The sequence below is a fragment of the Meles meles genome, chromosome 13 (genome assembly GCF_922984935.1).
Source record: "Meles meles chromosome 13, mMelMel3.1 paternal haplotype, whole genome shotgun sequence".
Taxonomy (NCBI): Eukaryota; Metazoa; Chordata; class Mammalia; order Carnivora; family Mustelidae; genus Meles; species Meles meles.
This window is the reverse complement of record NC_060078.1, coordinates 1,499,191-1,516,697: the sequence shown is the minus strand read 5'-3', so window position 1 is coordinate 1,516,697 and position 17,507 is coordinate 1,499,191. Positions and strand designations below refer to the sequence as shown.

The 17,507-nt window shown below is 48.6% G+C and overlaps 1 protein-coding gene across 1 annotated transcript in view; it reads right to left on the bottom strand.

Annotated features, from left to right (window-relative positions):
* Positions 1-17,507, bottom strand: part of GALNT2 (polypeptide N-acetylgalactosaminyltransferase 2) — a 181,189-nt gene that overhangs the window by 32,931 nt on the left and 130,751 nt on the right. Inside the window, exons 4-6 of the mRNA XM_046026557.1 lie at positions 1,142-1,240; positions 783-850; positions 477-542 (exon numbers count right to left, since the gene is read on the bottom strand). Coding sequence (XP_045882513.1) covers positions 477-542; positions 783-850; positions 1,142-1,240 — 233 coding nt within the window. The remainder of the gene's footprint in view (positions 1-476; positions 543-782; positions 851-1,141; positions 1,241-17,507) is intronic.

Here is a 17,507-nt window from a genome sequence, read left to right as displayed (position 1 = left end):
GAAGCTGGCATTTGCTAAATCCAATAAGCATGTAATTGCAGCACTATCTTCCTTCTTGGGATGCCTCACCTCCAGCGGCTGTCAAACTCGAATCCCTTATTTTATCAGATGCCTGGAGCATGGAGTCATTCAACTTCCCATTGCTAAATCTTTGTTTTTCTTCTAAACTCTACTACTCCAGGGACTGATAAGCCTTCCTCCATGGTAAAAGGAAGAGAGGAGTCAATTTCCCAAATACATAAATAAAAATGTAATTTGAACTCCTGCCCCAGTATACAAACAATTTCAATTAAGCTTTGAACATCCTCCCCAGGCTTTGCGGGGAGAGGCTCCCAAGAGGCTCTGGTTGAGAGAGACAGACAAAAAGACTGGAAAGTTAATTGTTCTTTGAGCTGAAATATTTCTTTAAGTCATTGCTGGGTTCGGGAAAAGTCGGAATTCAACAGTCTTGGTACGGAATTAAGAAAGAGTCTTACCTTCTCGCCGATCATTTCTGAGAACCCGCACCTTCTCAATTTTCCCCAAGAGGGCCCCGTCTTCAGCTAGGGAAAGAGAGAAGCGGAACACTTGGAACCCCATTTACAAGGGCTTCGCACTCAAGTATCGTGAATCTCGGTCATCTGTGGGCGGAGGATCTCCTGGGGCATCAAAGAGGCACCCCTTCTTCTGCGGGCCCTGATCTCTGGCCGTCCCGGGAAGCGCGTCACTAGCAGCCACGCTAAGGGAAGCTGGCGTCCGGGAGACGGGCCAGGCATCGGGGAGGAAGCCAACTTGGTACTTACGGTCATTGCTGTAGTCATCCACCAAGATGATCTCTTTTATGAGGTGGGGTGGGCTTTTCTTGAGCACACTGAGGAAAGAGAAAGATAAAGGTTGGAGGCATTTAAGGGGTATCATTTGGGTTGGGGAATTCTCACACGCTGGTCCCAGACCTTGGCTGCAGACGCCATCGGCCACTGCTGGGGTCAGGGGACCTGCCTGCCTGTCTCCCCCCGCCGCCCCCCCCAACCCCAGACAACTCTGGCCCGAGTGTGCTCGGGACACGGGACCGTGTCCAGCACCCCTACCAGGGACGCCTCCCATACGGTGCAGCAGGCAGGCAATGGCGGCGGCGGGGGCGGGGGGGCTCATCTGCCCTCACCTGACCACGGTCCTCAGCAAGGCCGACCTGGCTTCGTTGTGGAAGGTGATCACCACGCTGGTGGCCGGCAGGTCCACCCGCCACTGCTTCCGCTGACACCTGAGGGAAGAGCAGAGACCGTTCTCTGAACGGAGAACCCGGCCCGGCCTCGGGAAGGTTCTGGGGAGCACAGGCAGAGCCCGACCGGCCACGGCGGACGTATTCGGACGAACGGGTGATCCGTAGGAGGGACCGGCCTGTTCTGAGAGGAAGTGACAACGGACATAAGGAAACAGGAAAACACAACCGGAGCTACACTCGAGAAGATGATTTCGGCGGAAAGTAACATATTGAGAACATCTTTCTAACGCTGAAAAAAAAAAAAGGAGCGTGTTTTAAAACAGTGAAGTCCCATTTACTCTCACATACAGACACACCTCAGAGATGTGCTTTTCACCGTCCGCAGTGGGTATTTCTGAGGGCTGGAACCGACTGCGGGTCGATGTTCTTTTCTCGTTTCCTCAGCAGCACGCGGGGCTTCTGCGGTTCTCGGCAAAGCTGTGTGTGGAACCTGCCTCTGTCCCGCTGACCGCTCTCCTCCCACCCCTCTACCAAGGCAGCGGGACACACGTCTGTCACCCTGCCAGGCTGGGGCAGGGTGAGGGCGCGGGGGCTCCCGAGCCCGCCCGCTCTCACCCTTCATTTAAGGAGCTGAAGGAACCCCGCGACTGCCTCTGCACGAAGCTGATGCGGGGCGGCCGGGGAGAAACTACGGGCAGACCAACACAAGGCAGCTGTCCAGGCTGTTCTCCACAAACAGACACAGACTGCCAGGACACGGAATGGCTCTTTTGACAAATAGGGCTGTGCCAGCCGGAGGCTCAAGACGCTAGAGTATCCCACACCAGAGGCAGAAAGACCCAGGAAGGGGGCACCACCTCAGCAGAGACCTTCCTGAGGGACCCTCTGAGGCGGGCTGTAGGGACCCAGAGAACACGCCAGGGGGGAGGGGATGGTGCCGGACACAGGGCGGTAACTCTGCGGCAGGCTCCCCGCCTGTCAGGACCACTGGGCAGCCATCAACTTGGGGTTTCAGTGCATTCGGAGAGTTTCCAAAATGGTGGCACCAAGGACACCCGCTTGGAAAAAAGGCTGGGGAGACCGTCAAGCATCTTTGCCCCGAGGGAAACCGTTTTCAGTGTTTTCGTAGTCAGGGTGGGAAGAGTCAGGGATTTTTGCTGTGAGCCTGCGGCAGGGCGGGAGCCGTCCGTGGCACCCACAAGGAGGTCCGGCCATGCTGGCCTCTGGCACCGACAGGCGGTCCCTGCCCTCACGCAGGGAAGCTCGCTGCCACCAGCACCGAAGCCGCTGGAAGCCTTCCACGGCGCCAAGACACTCTGAGAACCTTGTTTTACCTGCCACCGCTGTGAGGGATCCGCTTCCAGAATTAAAGGCATCTACCCTGAATGGCAAATCGGTGGGAAAAGCGCAAAGATTTCTTTAAAAAGTCACCTTTAAGCTCAGCCACGGCTAAAAGCATTTACGCGGTTAGGGACTAAAGTGGCTGAGTGAGCAGCTCACGGACAACGGCCAGCAGTTCCACATGAACAAGGACATCGAGAGGAAAATGAGACACTCGTCTTCCCTCCTGACTGGGAAAACGACTTCAGAGGCGCACATTCTCTAAAGAAGCAAGAAAAGCCGTGCAATTAAGAAGCAATTAGGTCAGAATCACGAGATGGACCTCTTTTGTTTATTCTGGTTATCTGCATAGCCCGACTGTCATTAATCATGAGAAAACCGCATCATCTACCCGTCACTGCCGTCTGGGGAACAAAAATGCATTCTGGAATTGATATGGGACCTCATTATGGCTCCCGGCAGCCGCGTCTTTAATGACAAGGAGACAGGCCAGTTTTGCTGTCACTCCTTTCCTTTCCATTTTCAGAATCAGCCAATCGTTGGATTAAGGGAGGGTGTGCAAGGTTCAGCTGTGAACACATTCCTGACGGCGGTCCTTCCCCGGATGCAATCTGTCATGCCTGAGAAGAGTGATGCCCTCCGCGGCCAGGGGCCACGCGGTCCAGTGCGTAGCGCTGAGTGGGGCAGGCCACGCGCACCCCGGCTCCCCGGCTCCCGGAGGTCCGGCTCCCAGAGCACTGGCCGCCGGGGCCCTGGGGGGACTAAACCAGGGAAGCACCTTTCCTCCTCGAGGCGTCATCCACTTCGCCGATCCAGTCATGCCCTACCCTCTCGGCTTTCTCTTCTCCACGGGAAGCCTCGTGCTCCGCGAGGCTGGGAAGTCTCAGGAGGGCCCCGGGAACGTTTTTCCCAGGACACAAAGGGCTGCTGCTTCCACATCGTTTGATGAAAACTCGCCTGCATATTCATAAGGCACCAAGTTCCGCCAGGACTTGGCAGCCAGGAGGCATCCCGTTTTTTAAGGCAAAAGGGATAACGAGCCGCAACTGAGAACTATCTTACACCCCATGAGCTGCGAGGGTCTGTGCGCACGGACGCGTATGGATTCAGATCCGAACTCCTCACGCGGAGCCAAGAGAAGGGGGAGGGGGGAGCGCAGAATTTCTTTAAAAAGAAACGGAATAAATCTTGCCTTTAAAGACTCCCACCCGTGCCAAGCCGTCTTCACGACTGCAGAGCGAGTGAAAGAAGGCCCCATACAGCAGCACCCCAGGGACTGGGCTGCCGGGCACGTTCACAATGGAGCTTTCCCGGGAAGCGGGCGACGGACCGCAGCTCCCTCCAAGCCCGGGGTGGGACGGGTTTGCGGCTGACGGGCCTGGAAGCCGTGGGTGCCCGGGGACGCGCAAAGCGGCGCTGGGTCACACGCTGGGGACGCAAGGTCGCCTGAGTGTCCACGGGTCTGGTACTAGAGTGGTCATTTGGGTGACTTCCTAATTAGTAAAATGCAGACTTTAAAAACTGGACACAGAGGTTTTCTTTTTTAGGTCTTTAGTTTTAAAATTTCTCTGTGACCACACGGGTATCAGTATCTGAACTCTTTCCTGAGGGGCTGGAGATGGAAAAAATGTCCGATCTCAATGCCCACGTGTTCCTGAGCCCTTCTGAAGAATGAATTTGTCTCTGGGGCAGACTCGTTCTGACATGGGGGTTATATCTGGGGTTGAACACAAAGTAGATCAAAGAACCCTGGGCACTGCTTTGAATGCACCCCCAAATGCACGGGGAAGAGAGAGGCTCTGTTTGGGAATGCAGGAGTTGAATCATGTGTGTTTTCTACTCTCCCACCCCCCAGCATGCCACGGCTCACCACCATCCGGGCTGGTCTGGTATTTCCGCAAAGGGCCTGTGGTAGCCTTGGTTACTGAGTGTCATCTGCGAAGATGGCTCTCATGATCTTGCACGGTTATTAGAAAAATCAAATAAAAATGTATGAAAAAGAAGGCCACTGTAATTCTAACTCAGGGGTGTAATATACATTTGGTGGTTCTGCACAGCTGATGCCTGTCATCGGCACGTGGCGGTTGGCATGAAGACTTCTCTAGGAGCTTGCCGTTGAGGCCAGTGTGACAGGCATGAGACAGACTAACACACGTGGCAATCTGGGGGAGGACCGCATGGTCACTCAGGGGAAGAAGGATTCCTAGGGCTGCAGGAAAATCTCAGCGGATGGCAGGGAAGGGGGGCAGAGGAGGACGCTTCAATAAAGGAGAGAGAGTTCCAGGATATCTATAAGGTACAGAGCAAGGCTGCCCTTAGTGAGACGGGCATGGCGGCCAAACGGAGGGTGACAGGAGGGAAGAAACGCTGGGCTAACATGCTCCGTCTCCCTGATATGTCCGCCCAACTCAGATTTTGTAAGGAAAATACTGAGCAAGTTGGCTGAATAGTAATTAATTTAGTAATTAAATAAGTAATTAAGCATTACTCTATGTTAGCCTAAAGACTGGTTTCTAGGATGGAAGAGACGGGAAATATACACACCTTAAAAGATAAAAAAGCAACGTTTCCAACCATGTCAAGCCCACGTTGGCATTGTCTGATCTCCGGGGGCTCAGAGTTGCCCAGCCCCTCTGCAAAGCCCGCGGGGCACTTCCAGCCAGTCCCAAGAGAGGGGTGTGCAGACCCCACGAACCTGAGCATAACACGCAGCCTGTATTCTGATTACAAGCTGGAGTCCCGAGCCGGAGGAAAGCTGCTGGCCACGGAAACCTTGGATGTTCGTTTCTGCAGTGGACACTTCTCACCGTGCGCCCACAACCCACCCCCAGCCGTGTCTCTGCTTCCCGTGGACCGGCTCAGGGAGGAAACACCACCAGGCTCAGGCAAGGCCATGGGATTTCAGAGTTCTAGGAGCTGTCCTACGTGTTTCTCTTTACAAATTATTAAGCTGGTGTTCTGGGTTCACTCAATCTGCGAATTCAGTTGGAGTCTGCCCCTGAGAGACAGATCTAGCTTTGGTTTGCTGACAACAAAACAAAGGAAAGCAAATAAACAAGCAAAAAGTGAAAGTTTCTGGGTTTGCAAAGCTAAGGGTCAAGTGGGAGGGTTTCTTCTGTTAACTGCCTGCTCGTAGTTTTGGTCTAACTTCTCGATTTAGGGTTTCGATGACAGCTATTTGTATATTCTGGACATCATCCTTGTCCACCGGACGCACTATAACAGTCTTTTCCAAGCCTGTGGCAGATCCTTTGGTTTTATTCATGACGTCTTCTGTCAAACGTATATTTTAAGTTGGATTTTCAAACTGTGGCCCTGGGGAAATGTTCTCGTGGCCCGAGGTCGCCGATGTACGTGCGCTGACATTCTTCCAGATGTTTAAACTCTTACAAATATGTTCCACATTTACGTTCTCCGCCTACTCACATGTGCTCTCTTGAACGGTAGGACGAAGGCGTCTCATCTTTCCTACGTGGGTGATCTGTTGTCTCAGCACCACTTAATAGCTCATTACTTCCTCCCGGAATCGTAATGTCACTGCTTGTCACACAGCATTTTTTACGTGCAGGCTTCTATTTCTGGTTCCCCTTCTGCTCATGCAAACCTGCATTCACGCCACGCTGCCTTATCGGGAAGTAAGTTCTCACGTCTGACAAGGGAGGCTGCCCACGATGACGTGTTGTTCTTCAAGACTTTTATTGGCTCTTTGGGGCCGTGGGCCTTTCCTTTTGAATGTAAAGGTCAGTCCTTGAGATTTCCCGAGAAAAGCACCGTATGACATTGTACTCAATTCCCATGTTAATTTGAAGAGAATTCATGTCTTTGTAATAGTGAGTGGAGTTTTTTGGGGACCTTCAATTACGTTTTTTTGGCTTGCTTTTGTTTTGTTTTGTTTTGTTTTTAAGCAATGTCTACAACCCAGTGTGGGGCTTGAACTCAGGATCCTGAGATCAGGAGTCGCAGGCCGCACCAAGGGAGTCGGCCAGGCACTGCCTTCTTCGGCGGTGTTTTGTACTTTTCTAATTTTCTCCAGTAAAGTTTGCATTGCCTTTATTCCTAACTACATTCTAAACACTGGGGTCTGCCGTCCTGTTTCCTAACTGGCCAGCGTTGCTGCTTGTCTCTGTAGGCGGACGCTGGGCTCGGCAACCTCACTGGGCTCCCTTCTTTGTTCTGACAGTTTGTAGGTTCTCTTGGATTTTCCACGGATCAGTGCATCCGTATTTTGTCCTTTTCTTTCTATTTCTTACCTGTATTACATTTCCTGTCTTAATAAGGCGCGGGTGATGGCCTGTGGCATGATATGCGATTTCAAAAAACAGGAGTAGAGAACATCCCTGCCTCTATCCCGTCTTCAGTGTCCATGTGAGTAATGTTCGTCATTAAGCATAATGCTACTGAGGATGTTTTATCGATACTTTTAATCAGGTTAAGGAAATTCCCTTTTAAGTGCTAAATTTTACTGATTTTTTTTCCTCCTTCCATCTATTAAGGTGGTCATATAGCTTTTCTAGTTTATTTTTATAAAAGAGTTTATTTATTTGAGAGAGAGAGAACGTGTGCATGTGTGCGAGTAGGGGGAAGGGCAGAGGGAGAGAGAGACAGAGAATCCCAAGCAGGCTCCAGGCTGAGCAGGGAGTCCAGGGGGCGGCTGGATCTCACAATGCCGAGATCGTGACCTGAGCTGAAACAGAGAGTCAGACACTCAGCCAATGGAATCACCCAGGCGCCCTAGCTTTTCTTCTTTAATCCACTGAGAAGGTAAATTGTATTAAAACAGTTTCCACTGCTCATACTTGTAGTCCTAAAATAAACTCTATTATTTTTTTCTTTTAAGTAGAGCTATATTAGATTTGTGAGTATTTGGTTGACGTCTTTTGAATCTACAACCATAACCATGATTGGTCTCCGAGTTTCTGTTCTTATGCCTTCCTTTTCCAACTGCACAGCAAGGTACTCCCGACCTCGTGAAACAAATGGGACAGATTTCCCTCTTTTCCTGTTCTTTAAACCAGCCTGTGTTTTACACAAACCCACCTAAGCCTTGTCCATTTGTGGCAAACTTTTTATTGCCGAAACGTTCTTTTGTGGTTTGTATTTATTCCTACTTTTTATTTCTTGAGTGATTCTGGTAATTTTCAATTCCACGTTCCTAAAAAAACTATCCATTCCACATAATTCTGTCGCATCTATTTGCATAAAAGTGTACTTACAATTTTCTTATGTCTTTCCGAGCTCTACTGGATCTAGAGTAATATCTGTGCTTTTTTCCCTAATACTATTTAATCATGGTTTTTATTTCGGTTCATCAGTATTCTTGGAGATGTCTATTTTTTGAAGATCAAGCTTGATATAATCCTCTCTACTTTGTGTTTTTCTAGTTCATGAGAAGTTTCTTTTCCCTGCATTATGTCCTTCCCCTGCGGTTGGGGCTTTCCCGGTGCTGTTTTCCCACATTCTTGAGTCGAGGAGTCTGCCTGGGTTACCCACGGAGCGAACGTGTGGCTTCAAATCCAATCAGCTTCTCCAGACGCAGAAAAGGAGGCGGTTCTGTCCTCAACCAAGGGGGAGGGGGATGAGATGGGGAGAAGTGGCCTGAGGTGTCACGACTTGCTTTTTAACTCCAGGAAAGAGGGACGTGGCACGTCTCCATCCTCTGTGAAAGCACACACCACAGGCCAGGGAGACGGAACCGCGCGGGGAGGAGCCCGGGGCTGCGCGGACCGCGGTGTCGCGCACACCGAGCCCCTGACGGTGTGCCAGCCTCCACGCACACCTGCAGGCTGAGTGAGGGTGACCGGGAGCCCGAGGCCGGATGTTCAAAAACCTTGAAATAGATTCAAGTGATTTTGTCACTTCCCAGCCCCTTTGCTCGCTGCCTGTGTTTGGAGACGTGTGAGCAGGAGATGTTAACACACGGGACACTGGGACGAAGGCTCTGACCAGCAGGTGACCCCAGAGAGGCCCCGGATGCACGCTGGCCCCCTTGAGCTCACCCACAGATACACTTACGTTGTTTCCATTTCAATAGGGGAAAAACGGGGGGTCTGTTGTTTGCATGTGTTCTGGAGGCCTGCCACAGCGGTCCCCCAGGAGCTGCCATAGCCCACACAAGCGGTCTAGCCAGGGCACCTGCCAGGCTGCAGCCAACCCGGGTGTGGGCACCTCCTGGGCACATACGCTTCACTCAAGATGCCAGTGTGCTTTGGCTCCTGACCCCCACGAAGTCTGGAGAGTCAGTGTCAGACTCTCCGAAGGGCATGTGAACACGCCTTGGCCCTGGCCCCTGGAGTAGGTCCAAGTGATGCCTGAGGACCTGATTTTAGAAGCTCCCCCTTTTCCCAGGTGATGCTGATGCGAGGTTGTTCTTGGGCCTCATTTTAAGAAACTTTGCAGAAGACAGAGGGACGTCAGTCCTCTATTAGGGAGGTGTATCAGACTCATCCGAGGAGCTCTGGAATTGTCCACTGCATTCTGATAAGCACAGAGCACAGAGGTTAAAAAACTACTTCTCTAGAAGATCCTGTTTCCCATTCCCTGTCACATCTCAAGCTGAGTCGAGTCCCAGGATCCATCCGTCATGTAGGGACCCAGTCTGGGCTGTGTCGCTCTTTCTCTCCCACGGCTGTGAAGCCCGATTTGTCTAGTCAAGTCTAAAGCCTTTGGAATGAGGCCCCAACACAGCAGGGTCCTGTGGAAGAAGACCCAGCCTGCCCGGGAAGCCTGGACTCCCTCAAGACATGGGAGGCACCTGAAACAGGCTGGCCCTCTGCCTTTAGGGCAGGAGAAACCCGCCCAGGCCAGCCTAGGTGGGATTCCCTCCACCACCCTGGGCACTTCCATCCCCCGCACCTGCTGATAACCAGCCTCCCACGGCCAAGTTTTGCTGCAGAGCTCTAGGAAGGCTGGGCAGACCCTTGTTGGAAATGGAAGTAAAAATTAAAAGGGAAGAAGAAAAAGAAGAAGAAAGCTAACTAGCTGTCATACAGTGTTCATTTAATTAAAACATGCTCTGACTAATCCTCTAAACCATGATCATGGTACCGTATTCCACCTAATCAACTAATTTCTGATCAGTCCTAATAGCTACAGAGCTTCATCTACAGAGGTCTCTTAAGGCGGAAGAGAACCAAATCCTAAGACATTTAAAAACCTCTACAGGACCCATCTGAAATTAAGCTTCTTAAAAATCTAGTTGGCAGGAGATCGGAATAAGCCCCATTAATCACCGTGGGTTTGTCTCGCTTTGAAATTTAGTCTAAAACAGCTCTCGAAGATGGCAGGTTCTTGTACCCCGAACTGCATATGAAACAGGAGCCGTCCTCAAACAACATATTTATCCTCGCTGTGGCATCAGACACTCAAGCTGGTCTTATTTACCAGGCTCACTGGGAAGTCCTCTGATGGCCCTGGAAAGCCAGGGGTTCCAGAGGCGAAAGCAGACACATAGGCCCCGGCAGTGAGTGATGCATGAACACACATTCTTTGCTCACTGAACACCCCTCGCTCGGCCCTGGCCACAGAGAAGGCCACCTGGGACCCACGGTGTCCTCCCCCCAGGGAGTGAAAGCGTGAGGTTACCACGTGCGGCCGCCAGCAAGCACCATGTGATGGGCGTAAAACTGTTCTTTCACTCAAACCCCATCATCTGCCCTTTATTGCCTCCAGCTTTACAGGCATGAAATTTCAACCAAGAACTTTCTCAGGAGTCAAGAGCTATTGCAAGTTGTGAAAATTACAGCCCTGGATGAAGCCATCTGAGCTTCCTGAAGTGACCAAGGACGCTTCTGCTGTCCGCCCCAGCTCACCATTCGCCCGGAGGCCGTGTGGAGATGGAGAGCACAGGACTTCGTACTTCGTTCCTCTGGAGGCCAGGGAAGAAGCTGTCCTCTCTGGAGGGAAGCCCATGCTGCATATTAGACAAGAAGAACCACATGTTCCATTTCTCACCCCTTGCCTGTCCCCGCCCCGGGAATCAGCCACCAACTGTCCCACCCAGCGACACCAACTCTGCTTCCAAGTTGCCGAGGACTGAGTTTTGGTTCTCACTGCTCTGTGCAGAGATGGGCTTTTCTTTTATCTGCTCCCTGCTGTCTTGAAGCTACTAATCTTGAAGAGCGTCTCTCTTAGGGATTACTCAGGCAGTGGACTTTGTTCCCTGCCCTGGATCTTTGTCTTGCAGCCGTGGCCTCAAAACAATGGAGCCTGGGTGGCCACTGAGCAGCAGGTCGGACTTTCTGAACTTGGTAGAAAAAAGCTATGTGCTGTCAAGGATGACACTTGGAAGGACCACTCTTTTGAAAGATACAGTTAATGGCTCTGTGTTGTTGACTGTTGGACATAGATCAACTTTTCCTGTAACGATACAATGACTGATACCTGCAGCTTGCGGCAGATCCATTCCCGTACATGGCTGATGGCACACAGTCCGTTATGTCCCTGGGCAAGAGTAATAGGGGCGCCTGGGTGGCTCAGTCAGTTAAGTGCCTGCCTTTGGCTCAGGTCATGATCCCGGGGTCCTGGGATCGAGCCTCACGCCATCAGGCTCCCTGCTCAGTGGGGAGCCTGCTTCTCCCTCTGTGCCTCCCCCCTGCTTGTGTGCGTACGCGCTCTCTCTCTCCCTCTCAAATAAATAAGCAAAATCTTTTTAAAAAGGTGTTAAGTACGTAACCTTGAAGTAGAAGATTCACTAATTTAACGGCCCCTGTGGCCTCAGCCTATCAGCGTTCCAAAAAGAGAACCAAACACCCCGTGTTTGTGTCGGTATGGCATGTACACATTTTCCCAACCAATGTCAGGGTAATTTGTTTGGTTCCTGAATCCACGCTCATGACAAATATAACAGCAAATTCTGCAATTTTTGGAAAACACATCAGCTTCTAGCTGGTGACAGAATGGCATGTAATGGTAAGGAATGATAAGGTTGTCTGACGTATCTGGACACTGACAGTTACTACGTTTTACGCTCAGTCCTCTGGACTCTACGATTCTGTGGGATGCCTCTAGGCACACCTGAAGGAGGTACACCCTTCTCGGTATTGCAAAAAACCACCCTCTCTTGCTCCTTTCTGACAGATCTCATTTTGGGTGCAGTGCCTGGTCCCTGAGGTAAGTCCTGACTGCCCCAAGAGAAACTCATTTTCCCAGCCTTGGTCATCATGGTCACAGAGAGCCACAACTTTGTTCTGGCCCAGGGACTATCAGAGAAAGTCTGCTGGGCAGAGTTCCAGAAAAGCAATAAGCCACTGAAGAAAAGAGCACTTCTGACCCCTTTAAAGTCTTCAAAGTCATCACCATGCATGGAGCTACGGCAGCCTTTTTACAACCAGAAGGTAAAAAAAAAAGAAAAAGTGCTGACTACAGTGGCAAAGACATCAGTTCTCAGCCAGCTGAAGCAGCCTTGGGGGTTGCCTCCAGACTTCCTGTTAAATAATTTAATAAAATGTCTTTTTTGCTTAAAGTATCCTAACAGACACAACACGGTAAGTGAGCCTGATCAGAATACTAAACAGAAAACCATGAAACAACATAGAAGAGTTTCAAAAAAAATTGCCACAAGAATTCTGGGCATTGTGAATTTACCATGTGTGTACCTAGGGAGTGGAAAGTAATTCTCAGGGTGAGTAAGCTCACACAGCATTTCAGTTATCTAAGCTGCCTGAAAATACATTTGAAGTTCTACTCTAAAATAAATAAATTAAAAAAAAAAAAACCCAAGACTCAACTTTCACAGCATAGTATGGTAGGACGTGTGAAAATTACTTCGGCAGGACAGTCTAACAGGCTTGGGTAATATATGGTGATGTAAATGAAACACCGCTTAAAAAATCATTATATAATTAAATGATCATATAAAATAATCTTGACAATAATCTGTGTCAAATTCCAGGTAAATCAACAAAACCAGAAAGTGAGTGGGAGAGAGTAAAAGCATATTAATTTGCCACCTGGAAATACATACGGTTTTATTCTTGCCATTAAACCAACACTCTTCTAAGTGTTTTTGTTGAACTCTTATCAACATGCAAAGGTACAACTAGTTGACTCCCATGTAGGAAACAAACTTTCTTAGCTACGGGAGGGAAAAACAACCGACAAAACAGAAAACCAGCAAAGTAAAACACAACATGTTTTCCATGTGAGAGAGGAAAGAAAATGGTGAGAAAGATAGGCATGAAAAAAAACCAGCATGACATAAAAAATCAGAGAACAGATCTACCATGAAAATGGCACAGTGTTCGATTACACTTCAGACAATCAAGTTGGCCTAAAAATAAAAATACAGTGCTGGCTGCGTACTTACAAAAGACAAACCTTAATCAAAATGACACCAACAACATAAAAAGAAAACCAACAGAAGACAAAATATCAAGAATAAGCAGAAGTAGGAACAAGCAGGATATTAACATCATAAACAGTAAAATGCCCAGCAAAACAGAAAAACATCAGATACAATGCCAGAGGGTAATTTTGTGTTAATAAAGGTATAACCCATCGTGAATGTATCATTTCTAGGTCCCAAATCACAGCACTCTAACACATCAAGCAAATACTCTTAGAAATAAACAGAAACCCATCAAACTATAGTAGGAGCTTCAAATTCTTCTATCGAGTGGACAGTAATAGGGATCAGGAGGTTTCCAATGCAATTAATCCAGTTGTTTTAAGAGGTGAATTTTGAACTTTGAAACAATGATAGATACTACCGGCCTTAAAAAAAATAAAAATCAGATATTTATAGAAATGAGAAGGAAAGACTGTAGCCTCTGGAGTCAGACCTAATCTCTGATGGCCGAGGTATACAAGCTGGGGATTTTGTTTCATCAAGTGTAAAACCCCATACCAGCAGGAGCACCTATTTCAGAGCTGTTGCAGGAATGACAGAAGCAACGCCTGCGAAGGGCTGAGCATAGTGTCAGGGACCAAAACACTCGACTGCGTGAGCTACCACGGCCATCCCTGATCTCACACCACAAATAAAGCCCTCCGCGTCCTCCAAGTCAAATCACCATATTGCAATGTCTGACTACGCCACATTAAAGTGGGAGAAAAGAAAAAAGAAGTTTAAGTTTAAACAGGTAAAAAAGAAAAAAAATCAATCTCTTAGAATTTTGAAACTCTCTCTGAAATAAGCATGCTATTAACGAATCATCCAAAAGTAGAATTCCAGATGAGTGAGAAATAAAAGGTCATTTAAAAGGAGGCATAAACAACAAAAATTATAATGCTACATTTCATAATAGGGGAAATTCAGCCAAAGCGGCTATCGGAAACAAATGTAACAGACATAAAGTAAACATCCAGTTCTAATGGGAGGGGGCAGAGGAAAGCAGAGGGAAGAAAATGTAAAATAACAAAGGCTGACATGAATGTGCTAGAAAACAGATAAATCTTACAATGTACACATAATCCCAGCTCTTGGTTCCTAAGGATCAAAGCAAGAAAGGGTAAAAGACAGAGAAGAAGAGAAAGCGGGGGGAAAAAAACCCAAAAAAACCCAGAGACACAACCCCCCCTGGCATTTCTAAACAGAAAAGAGATTTAAGTGCATATGCACACCACACACGCCAATAAATCTGAAAACCGAGCGAAACTTAGGATCTTCTGGGAAGATACAAATTATCAAAATTAATTCAAATACAACATAGACAAACCCACCATATGTCAACACCCATGAGAGAATTCTTAAAAGCTACCAAAGGGCTGCTTCGAGTCAAACAAAAATGGTTCTAGGTTCAGATGACTTTTATAGGTGAACTTCAGGAAGTAATTCCTTTGTAAAGAAGTTTTTCTTAAGCACCTTTTCTTATTTTTTTTTTTTTAAAGATGACTGTTCTAACATCCATTTTACAAAGTTAGCAGAAAAATGAAGCCAAAGCCAGATGAAGGGAAGGGAGGCAGGGAGAGAGGGAAACCACAGATCATTTCAATTAGGAATCTTAATCCAAAACCCAAAATAAAATAGTCGCCAAACTCAGCAATATAGGGAATACATTCTGGTAGATTCTCAGAACCAAGTAATACAGTGACATTTAAAACAGGACTTCCTTTCAAATGAGTGGGCACAAAAAGGTTATTCAAAAATACTCACCCCAACACTGTTACCATTAAAACCGAAAAGAAACAATCCTTACTTCCGTCACCAGAGAACTAGCAAACTAAACATAAAATGGAATATATAAAGCCATTAAATATGAAAGCTCTATTTAAAATGCTTCCTATGGATCAATGAGTGAAAAAAAGGGAAATGCCAAACAGCAAATATAGTAACGTATTTTTATATAATTACATGCATCTAACTATCGGAGGATAATATAAAAGATCAGGAAGGGCATTCACAAGAATGCTAATGCTTATCCCCGCCTACTGAGATTTCTAGATCAGGTGAAATTCCTTTAACTCTCTGATAGCATTTCCTTTGGCGGGGGGCAGTGGTATACGCAAACGTCTATCTACTTTTTAAAAAGCTACCGTCAAAAGGAAAGATGTTTTAAAGAAATTCGGAGTCCTTTGAGGAGGTCAGATACAAGCTATCCTCTGCAAGGTGGGGGACAGAGCCTTCTGGGATGCTCACTACCGTTTAGATGAAACAGGGGCAGATTCACTGAAGACAGTCTGCCAACCATGGGAGGGGGTGTTACTGCCACCCCCAGCAGCCGCCCTGTCATCCATGTCTCACCCTGAGCTCCTCGGGGCTGGGACTGCTTACACCCCAGCAGAGACAAATCCTAGCGCCCTCTGCCCTTCGGGAGGCTGTGACAAAAGTGTGCTGAGATGAAGACACCGCCGTGCACTGCTGGACCCCTCTTTACAAACGGGATTCTAGAGTCAACATGGCCAATGGAGCCATTTTTAACAGGAGCCACCAAGTGAGATCTGGATCTGCTCCCCGGCAACTGGCGCTGGCGGAGGGGAAGGGAGTTACAGAGTGTATCAGCAGCTGCGCTCAGTGCTGATCTCCGGGGTAACTCCAGAAGCTTTCCAGGAGACTGAGCTGCTTGAAGACCATTCCCGGGGTCTCTATTCCCCTTTCCGACCTCTCCTCCACCATCTAATACACCTGAGGGCGAATACGTCTGCTAACCTGGGTTGTCTTCATTTCAACACTGTGTAATGCAGGAGAGGGCAGGCTCTGGTCCCTCCAGGTCTAGGTGCTGGTCATCATGTGGCAACAGAAGGACACTTACTTTGTACTCCCTTTTACTGACCTACCAGGAGTCCATATCCTGATCTACACTCCCCAAATTTGAGACTCTTAAAAAAAAAACAAAAAACAAAAACCCAACTCATATCCTATCTTGTGGCAAAACCTGAGCCCACCTGAATTCATCTGGCAGTAAAGTGTGACCCAAACTGAGATCTATCAGCTTAGTTCATCTCGCTTCATGTGACTGCTCATTTAGCTTTCCCACAAAAATATTAGCATTTAATTACAAGGTATTGCCCCAGAATTAAGGATATTATGTAATAAATCTACGTAATGTCTATCTGGAGTGAAAAAAAAAAATCTGAATTCCTCAGGAATTTAAGTGAGGGATTGGGGAGCTGTCTAAGCATGGATGGTTTCTATCCCCAAGAAGCTTACTAAATACTGGGGGAAGAATGTGGGAGCTCTGAAATGAGGGAGCCCCTCCAGCACACAAGGGGAATGGGCTGCAGAGGAAGTCAGCTGGGGGCAGGGAGTCGCTGGCATGGGCCCAGTCAGAGGTGGTCCTTTGGAAGAAGCAAGGTGAGCTGTGTCTTGAAGGATGAGCAGGGGGAGGAGGCAGGCCCAGGCCAGGGGGCGGGGGTCAGAAGGGCATTATGCTTGCTGGGGTCTTCTGTGATTTCTTACATGAGAAGGAGCAGGCAGGAGTGGGGCCTGGGGAGGTGGGTCCAGGCAATGCCCGGAGTCACTGGAGGGAGGCGCTTGCAGCAGGTCTGAGGGGAGGAGTCAGGGACTGGGCAGAGAGTGGCAAGGAGAGGAAGGAGTTCATTTGAAAGGGAGGCCAGAGGAAGAGAAAGGCACTCCAAGCCATGTGGGCTATTCACAGTCCCAGGGGCCTGTCCATGTCAGAGAACCTGAACCAGACAATCAGGGCCCTGTTTTCCTTCTAGCTCAGAGCAACATCTGGGAACTTCTCCGGGGTTAAAACATAGTACTTGCATATGAGGACCAAGAGGAAGAACCACATTGGCCTTTGCACTTAACAGGAGAGAATATAAAAATTATCAACCATAAAAAGGTGTTGGTTTCAAGGGTCACAGTGTAAGTACTGGAGGAAATTCAATTTCCTCCCACAAGGGAGAAAAATTCCATGGAGAACAAACCTATTAATACTGAAGCCATTTTTGTGATCGGAAGTGTCTCCAAGCTTAGTGACACACGTTCAGGGATGGACAGCAGAGCGGCTTTAAATACCAGAGAACTGTTTCAAAACCCCAAATGGGTAACTTCTAACCAGGCTTGTGCCCTGAATTCCAGACTGTCACATATCTCCACTGTTCACTTGACCCTTCTACTTGGATGGAAGGGTCCCCCCCCACGTCCTTGTAGTAAGGCTCCCCTAACCACAGCTGACATTCACGTAGCGCCTACTGTGTGCTGAGGAACTTAAAAGGGTTAACTCATTCACTCTGCACCACGGCCCCATGAAATGCCCAGCACCGTCGTCCTAATTCACACCTGACGAAAGTGGCCCAAGGGGCTCAGGGATGCGCCTAGGGAATACCAGGATTCGAACTCGGGCAGTCTGGTGGTGGCACCCCCCCAGCACTCCCGCTCCTCCTCGCAGTAAAGGACCTTCCTCAGGCAGCTCAAACAAGGACCCTGGCCTCATCCTTCACACTCTGCAGGCTACCGTTCAGCCTCTTTCTTGTCTCTACCTTCAAAATGCATCCATTATCCAACCACTTCTCACCAGCTCCTCTGCGAACCCCCTGCTCCAAGCCACTGTCAGGGTCACTTCCATGGGTTTCCTGGATT